General features: G+C 36.9%; 2 protein-coding genes across 4 annotated transcripts; one reads left to right on the top strand and one right to left on the bottom strand.

Annotated features, from left to right (window-relative positions):
* The first annotated feature begins 401 nt into the window (after positions 1-401).
* On the top strand, positions 402-3,553 carry LOC103930452 (sulfite exporter TauE/SafE family protein 3-like). Its single transcript, XM_048584097.1, has 11 exons — positions 402-871; positions 1,186-1,345; positions 1,475-1,675; positions 1,747-1,811; positions 1,902-1,938; positions 2,037-2,113; positions 2,181-2,267; positions 2,387-2,437; positions 2,562-2,877; positions 2,979-3,119; positions 3,236-3,553. Exons 1-11 carry the CDS (start codon positions 695-697, stop codon positions 3,310-3,312), a joined length of 1,389 nt encoding a protein of 462 aa, XP_048440054.1. The 5' UTR covers positions 402-694; the 3' UTR covers positions 3,313-3,553.
* An 818-nt stretch (positions 3,554-4,371) lies between these two features.
* LOC103930443 (cytochrome c-type biogenesis CcmH-like mitochondrial protein) lies at positions 4,372-7,025 on the bottom strand. Of its 3 annotated transcripts, none has more exons than XM_009339785.3 (4): positions 6,893-7,025; positions 6,428-6,601; positions 4,839-4,970; positions 4,372-4,745 (listed from the first exon to the last, which is right to left on the bottom strand). In XM_009339785.3, exons 2-4 carry the CDS (start codon positions 6,569-6,571, stop codon positions 4,545-4,547), a joined length of 477 nt encoding a protein of 158 aa, XP_009338060.2. In that variant the 5' UTR covers positions 6,572-6,601; positions 6,893-7,025; the 3' UTR covers positions 4,372-4,544. The 3 variants fall into 3 exon arrangements, with proteins under 3 accessions (XP_009338060.2, XP_048440016.1, XP_048440017.1); XM_048584059.1 differs by having other exon boundaries at positions 6,813-6,940; XM_048584060.1 differs by having other exon boundaries at positions 6,886-6,909.
* Positions 7,026-7,769: the final 744 nt, after the last annotated feature.

Below are 7,769 nucleotides of genomic sequence, written 5' to 3'. Positions count from 1 at the left end.
AAAAGAGAAAACCTTTTTGGTATCTTATTTAGATGTCATGTCGCTAGTTAACTGTTAACTTAATAATAAAATTAAAAGTTGTATGAGACTGTTTTAAAATTATGATTCTAAGTATTAGTCTGGGATGAAAAAAAACTGAATATTGAAAACAAAAAATTTTAGGATAATAAACTGAGATTAACCTTTCAAATAAATAGCAAGTTTATTTCGAGTTCAAATAAATAGCAAGTTGACATTCCCTTATTTGTGAAATTTCGAAATCGTGCCTTTGTCGAACAGGAGAGGGGGATCCCAACCGTCCAAATTGAATTTATTTGTTTTGGTTAGAAAACAGTAACAAATATATCGGTGTGAACCTTTAGTTCCCTGTTTGTATAATAAATACACGCCTGCTGCTCCAACAAGCAATAAATGTATGGGTGACTATTGGTGAGGAATAATTAGGGAGGTTCAAAGTTGGAAATAATCAACTCGATCGTGCCTTGTGAATCTTATAAGAATCAATCATTATTCAGTGTCCAGTACTGAATCTTTAAAAAATAAAGGCAATAAAAAAATTACCCGTTCTGGAGATCCTGCTATAACAAGATTGTATCTCTATACAAGTACATGCATTCAGATACCTTCTTCTGCTATAATTTTCGGTTTCGCTTGCTGCATTGGAGGAGCAAGTTCTGAAAGAAAAAAAAAGAAGATGTCAAGTATGATTGGAACCGTTCGGTTTGGTTTGCTGGGTTTGCTGGTTTTGTTAGCATTATCATCAGCAGCAGTTTCTGCGCATGAAGAACTGGTGGAGTCACAACCTTCAAGGCATGAAAATAATACTGGGAAAGAGGTTGTAGCAAACTTGGGATATAAGCATGTGTGGCCGGTATGTCCAATTTTCGAATAAAATTTATTGGGATTAATGTTGTCTAAGTTAATTAATGCATGTTGTTCTAAGTTGATTGTGATATACATGAACTGTTTGGCTTCTGAGAAAATGCATGTCGCCACAAGGGTGATCGATTAGGCATGAAACTTCTGAATTTGTGTGTGTTGAAGTTGTACTTCCCAGCCAACACAATCAATTAACAATGTACTGTATACCTTTGTTCTCTCATAATCAAAACTCACTTTTTCAAGCTTAAGTGGTACTTCGAGTGTCGAAATAGTTCAAAGTTGAATTGTAGTTTTTACGTGTAGGAAATCAGATTCAGCTGGAAAATTGCTGTTGGTACGATGATTGCATTTGTTGGGGCAGCGTTTGGGAGTGTGGGAGGTGTTGGTGGGGGTGGCTTTTTCATCCCAATGCTCACCCTAATCATTGGCTTTGATCAGAAATCAGCAATAGCAATATCCAAATGTAAGTATATAGTTTCATGCATCACAGAGGGGCTTTATTTAATTCATCTCTTTCCCGATGCTATTTTACCTTTTTCTTTTTATGTTTTCCATTGAAAAATCTGAATGTCGCTTCTTTGCGGTTAGTCAGGTATGATCACGGGTACAGCAACTTCAACGGTCCTGTACAATTTAAGGCGAAGGCATCCTACACTTGAGTTGCCCATCATCGACTATGATCTCGCACTTCTTTTCCAACCAGTGTTGGTTCTAGGGATCAGCATTGGCGTTTCTCTGAATGTGGTTCTTTCTGACTGGATGATCACAATCCTACTATTTGTTGTCCTCTTAGGTAACAATTTCTTAACAATTCTTCTTCATTCACATCTTGGACAAGCTTCATTGAGTGTTCATGATCTGCAGCGGTATCAACTAAGTCATTCTTCAAGGGTGTCAAGGCATGGAAAGCAGAAACCGTAACTAAAAAGGCAGGCTCTAAACTTTGATTTCTACCAAATTCATCTTATATTCTGCACAACTGATCCATCTAACTCTGAAACTTGTTTAATTATTTTTAGATTAAACGTGTTGCTTCCGAAGGCTTGCAATCGAATGGTGAGTTGGTCTACAATTTGTTCTTGTCGCCTGTTTAAGCTCTGATATTTACCTTATTAGTATTACTTGGAAGGCTAATTTTCTCGTTACTCGTGAAGATGTTGAAGACAAATATATTCCTGGAGGCGCAACCAATGGAACTCTAACAGAAAAGAATGAAACTAAAAGAACGAAGGTAAAATTTTTGAAGCTTAAACTTTTCTCTGCAATATTTTAGGCACTAAGTTCTGTGACATTCCCAGGTTTCTGTTGTTGATAATGTTCGCTGGAAGGAACTCGGAGCTCTTGTAGCAGTCTGGCTTGTAATACTTGCATTGCAGATTGCTAAGGTTTATATCTAGTGTCATACATAGTCGGTTTTCCTTACACCGAATCTTTCCATTTGGAGTCTCCTTCACTTCTTTGCATTAAGAAATTAGATTAACGTGAATCTTACTTGTCGGTGCAGACTTATGTGAAGAAATGTTCTGGAACATATTGGTTGATAGAACTCTTGCAGGTACGTACATCTTCCATGCTTCTTGTACCAGGAAAAGAAAAACTTCTTTGTGCCTGCAGATAGCCAGATATATGACCAAAATGAGACTCCCATTGATGGAATTTTTTCTTGTCGTATAAATTAGATTCCGGTGGCTGTTGGAGTAACTTCATATCAGGCAGTTAATCTGTACAAAGGGCGCAGAGTAATTGCATCGAAGGGAGAAGCAAGCACAAAGTGGCCAGTTTACAAGCTTATTGCTTATTGCGCTGGTGGCATAGCAGCTGGTATCCTTGGTGGATTGCTTGGCCTCGGCGGAGCATTCATGTTAGGTCCCCTTTTTTTGGAGATGGGAATCCCTCCTCAGGTATCAAGTGCCACAGCCACCTTTGCCATGACATTCTCTTCGTCCATGTCTGTTGTAGAGTACTACCTCCTAAAACGCTTTCCTGTTCCCTACGGTAGCTTTCTTAGCCATACAAGTTTCTGTGATTGTTTAAAAGACAATTTGGTTATACTTTCAAATAAAACGTTGGCTTTTTTCTTTGTAATTCTCTTGCAGCCCTCTACTTTGCTGCTGTGACTACTATTTCCGCAGTCGTAGGGCAGCATGTGGCAGGAAAGGTGATCAAGAAACTAGGAAGAGCATCTTTGATTATCTTCGTTCTCGCTTCCACGATACTTGTGAGTTCAGTAACGTTAGGTATGCACCATCCCCTCGTACTCTATTTCTCTTAGTGAGTTGAACCTGTCATGTTCCGGCCAGTGAAGATATGTATTTCTGTTGACAAAGTGAATACTTTTTTTTCAACTTAACAGGTGGGATTGGCGTAGGAAACATGGTTAAAAATATCGAGCAGAAGAAGCCCTTGGGATTTCAGAACATCTGCACTTAAAAACCCTAGCCTTTGAGACGCAGAACATATGAAAGCTGCATGCATTTTCCGAAGACGAAAATTTTGGCAGCAGAGAGAAGCAACTGGGGAATTAGCATGACAATTTTTGACCTAATTATACCTCCTTATACTAGAGACCAAAAACATGTACTCAAAACCAAAAGTTTAAGCTATTTCCATATCATTATTTAGTTTCTTTTGAATGTGTGCCCCTAATTATATTATTAAATTTTATAGTTTGGAGAACGAAATTGTGAAGTAGCAAATTTTACTCTTCAAATTACCGCGTAGGTTAATAAACTTGTACTTGTAGAGGCTGTTGGAGATGCTCTAAGAACGTTCACCCTTATGCACGAAATTAGTGTGTTTGGTCCGGGGCTTTAAACAGCACTCCGGTCTTCCCTGGTATTGCTTGCGTTGAAAGGGAAAATAAGAGAATCGTCAAATTTTTGTAGTGGCTTCTTTCCATAGTTCCAATTTAAGAAAACATGAATGTGTGCAATCTTTTGAGTGCCTGATTGATTAGCATGTTAATTAGGTTAACAGATATCCTGTTAATTGTTGACCAAAGTTTTGCAACTTGATCACCATACAATGGTTTTGAGATCGATTCTTAATTAGGTTTACAGGTATCCTGAGCTCAGTCAGCCCATCCACACTCGTGTGGATGACTAATGAGCCATAGGTGCATTACCGGATCTAATGCATCAACGGCTAATAGTCACTTACAAGAGCAACTAAACCCTTATCTACGAGGCTTTGTAATTGCATACGTATTCACGAAGACTGATTGAGTTAACCAGCTAATTGTGTGAACTCAAGTGAACCCTTCCACAAATCTACTAAATGTTAAGAGGAGCTTCATTGCAACCAGTAGAAAGCTGAAACTTGAAAGAAACGTTTAGATATTTTGGCCAAGAAAGAATTAGACAAATAAGTACAAGCACCTCGGAGGAAAACTTCTAACCAAAACATGGACGAGAATTTAAAATTATAGTCAAATAACAAGACATCAACTGGTAAACAAAACAATCAACGTGATCACCGGCTATGTACGACTGTATGAAAATCAGATTTATTTTGCATTGACAGAGCGTACTCAAAGAAAACAAACTACTTAACAAGTCGATTTACATCTTCGGACCCTATCCTTGTTTAGCTATAGTTCATTAATTTCTACCACACAGTTTCGAGTATAAAATGGAAAACCAAGGCTTGTGGAAGAGGATGCATCATTGTTCTCTCCACCTCCTCCACAATGAGGAAGGAGTTCCTCGTGAAGGCGGAGGCGTGAGGAGGTCTAACATGGTTTGCTTCTCATTCGGGGTCAATGGAACACCTCTAACAAGGTTCAAGGCCATGATGTGGACATTAGTCTTTTGCCTGTGCCTGTTATATGCCCATATTCCTGCAGCAGCACCAGCAACGACAAGCTGTTTCCAAAACCCAATAACAATCAAATGAGCATAAATCAAAAATTAAGATTCCAGCAGAAAAGTTCAAGTGTTTAAGGTTTTCTAATTTACCGGTGATAACCACAAGCCTGCAGTCTGCAGATCAAATTTTGGGGCATAAAGTACTGTCTCCCCAAAATCCTCTTCGAGCTTCTTATATATCTCTTTATCGCTCTTCCCAGCATGAATTTCATCCCGAATTAACTACACAAATATCATATACATTAACGTTATTAGGTAAACCTTTATGACACAGATGCATGGTCATTTATGTAACAAAAAGTTTATGGACTTCCAAACTCCTTCTCACAAACAGCAATCAAGATGGTTAGAGAAAAGTCATACTAGCAAAGTTCAAACGGTATTTGACAGTTTGTAAATAATCATTATGTTACAGTACAAAAAGTTAATTAAGTTAAAAAATAAAAATAAATTCCTTTTCATACAATCAAGATGGAAAGTAATACCATGCTAGAATAAGTTCACAAATGAAATTGACAAACATGCACCTAAAATGTAGTGTTGTTACAAATATCCCGCCACTTAGTACATCTGGGTTAAACAAGACTAGCCTAATCTTGGCCATTAATTAGTCTCACTCATCGCAAATATCTCCATCTTCTCTATGAAGCAATTATTTCAGACATGAATAGTTGAAGACTATCATTCACAGATAACTTATAAGTACATAACAAACAAATAAAAACCTCTTATATTGCTAACTTGGATATCTAAGTGATTAGTAGCTGCTACTTGCTACTTACTAACATGATGTTTCTCAAAAGTTTTGATAGGTATCTCAACTTTGGCGTAATTGAACCATACGCAAATTGACTAATGATATACCTAATAATTGTTAGCATGCATTGTCAAGCACCCGGAATGAAACCAAAGTGAAAGCTCAGCAAGTCAATTAGTGCAAAACGTAATTAGTTAGGTTTTCAATTAATCTGTTGTGTTTAGATTTGTTTGTACCATACTTGACCAATACCGAAACTATCAAGCACTGGTCAACTTCATACCTTCAAAGACCCACTGAAGGGTTCATGCTGAGGCACCCCTGCCGAAGCACAAGAGTTTCCCTCCAACCAGTAGGCCAATCACAACACGACATGTGTCAACATCAGAATAAAGCTCCTAGAGTCCCACATCAACCACGAACAAAAGCCGGAGACTCTTCTCAACTATAAAAGGAGACCATTCTCCTACAATTAATCCCTAATGTCATTATTGTACTTAAACTAGTCATTAGAACCCACTAATGATGATTATGCTTGAACTTATGTATTTGTGTAAACCCTTCACTATTAATGAGAACTCCTCTACTCCGTGCATGTAGCCAAACTTAGAGTGAAGCACGTACATCTTGTGTTTGCTTCCCTACCTCTATCTCTTTTCATATTATCCTCTCTAGATGACCGGAGCAACCGAGCAAAGGTCACAAACTTGACACTTCCAAAGTATCACTGATTTTGTGCATCAACAAGCTTGTTAATAATAATAATTAGAGTTGTATATCATATATCTGGTCTAAAACCAGATCATAATATGTAATGATTCTTTACTGTTCTCTCTCTCTCTCTCTCTAAGGTTCACAATAGGTTTTTCATGGATTGTATCAATAATGTATCTCAAATTCAACATAATGGTAAATGTAATACCTTTCTAAGCAAAATGGCAATATCCGCTTGTGAATCTTCAATGGACTGACTCCCACATTCAGTGCATCGAACATTATGACTAATGTTCCGAGCCCGGGCATCCACCACCTGAGACTTCTTCACCGGGTCCTCTTCGCTACCCATTGTTCTGTATCGGGCCTCAAGATCTCAAATCTACCAACGATCAGCCCAAAAATAAATAAAATTAAATAGGCAATTAAACAAAGTTCAAACAGTTGTGCTTTCACTGAGACATTTCATCAAACAGTTGCCGTGCATTTTATTTTTTCAAAAACAACATATCCAACAATCGATCAAAACCGCTATATGTTGTTTATAACTTTTGAGAATTGACTGAGTTATGAAAGACAAGTGAAATTGTTACGTAGTTTTCTCTCGGCATTTTCTTGGCAAACAAACAGATGATAAGAAATGAAGAATAGAGAACCGGCGCGTACGCCGTACCTGAGCTGAAACTGAGATGATACGCTCCCAAAAATTCTGTCGTGCCTTGAGTTTGCTTTGATTTGAATGTAAAACGACAGTCGTATCAAATGTATGCTGTCGTCGTAAGAAAACTTTTAGCGCTCCATTTTTATTGAAGGATAATGTTATTTATACACTTATTTTTGCATTTCACATATCTTTTTAAATTTTTATAGTTGATTTTTTTTATTCATTCAATCCAAATATCAAAAATTAAGAGGTGCGTATGTGAGAAGTAAAAAAATGAGTGTGTGGATAACACAAACCTTATTGAAAGGGCTGAGGCTTTTTGTACTTTGTGCTCCGATCAAGTCTGCAGTCCTGAGTTCAATCGAAGGGGTGTCATGAGAATTGGAGTAGGATTCTCTCATCTCCTACTCTCATCCACTTCCCTTCCATTCTCTCACACTTTGCTTGATGTCTTATTGTTTCTATATAAAAAAAAAATTCAATATAAGATGTTGACGTTTTTTATTTGACAAAATTAATACTCTTATAATCTTATTACATGATAAGCATATCAACAACATCAACTATGGACATTTATTTCATATTATTGACAAAATTAATACTCTTATAATCTTATTGCATGATAAGCATATCAACACCATCAACTATGGACATTTATTTCATATTATTGACAAAATTAATACTCTTATTACATAGTTGCGGGACCTCAAATATTTGATGTGTAGTAATGATGTCGTAAATAAGATATGAGTAGGGTTGGTTACATGATAAATACTAATGAGACTATTTCAAAAGTTAGAATCTTCATTGACTTTTTATCACCTCATGTTTTTAGCACAATACTTATAATATTGTCACAAAATTAACATTAAACTGTGAAATGACA

Source organism: the organism of the source record quoted next, unplaced genomic scaffold, assembly GCF_019419815.1.
Source record: "Pyrus x bretschneideri cultivar Hongxiangsu unplaced genomic scaffold, Pyrus_bretschneideri_v1 Contig20, whole genome shotgun sequence".
Lineage (NCBI taxonomy): Eukaryota > Viridiplantae > Streptophyta > Magnoliopsida > Rosales > Rosaceae > Pyrus > Pyrus x bretschneideri.
Note: the sequence above shows the minus strand (reverse complement) of the source record. Positions and strands in the feature narration are given on the sequence as shown.

Excerpts from the sequence above, each read along its gene's own strand:
- LOC103930443 (XM_009339785.3), bottom strand. The coding sequence starts at position 6,571 with ATGGGTAGCGAAGAGGACCCGGTGAAGAAGTCTCAGGTGGTGGATGCC. Across the intron at positions 4,971-6,427 it reads TTGCCATTTTGCTTAGAAAG|TTAATTCGGGATGAAATTCA; the intron begins GTATTACATTTA and ends ATATTTGTGTAG. Across the intron at positions 4,746-4,838 it reads CAGGCTTGTGGTTATCACCG|CTTGTCGTTGCTGGTGCTGC; the intron begins GTAAATTAGAAA and ends TTTTGGAAACAG.
- LOC103930452 (XM_048584097.1), top strand. The coding sequence starts at position 695 with ATGTCAAGTATGATTGGAACCGTTCGGTTTGGTTTGCTGGGTTTGCTG. Across the intron at positions 1,812-1,901 it reads CAGAAACCGTAACTAAAAAG|ATTAAACGTGTTGCTTCCGA; the intron begins GCAGGCTCTAAA and ends AATTATTTTTAG. Across the intron at positions 2,114-2,180 it reads ATGAAACTAAAAGAACGAAG|GTTTCTGTTGTTGATAATGT; the intron begins GTAAAATTTTTG and ends TGACATTCCCAG.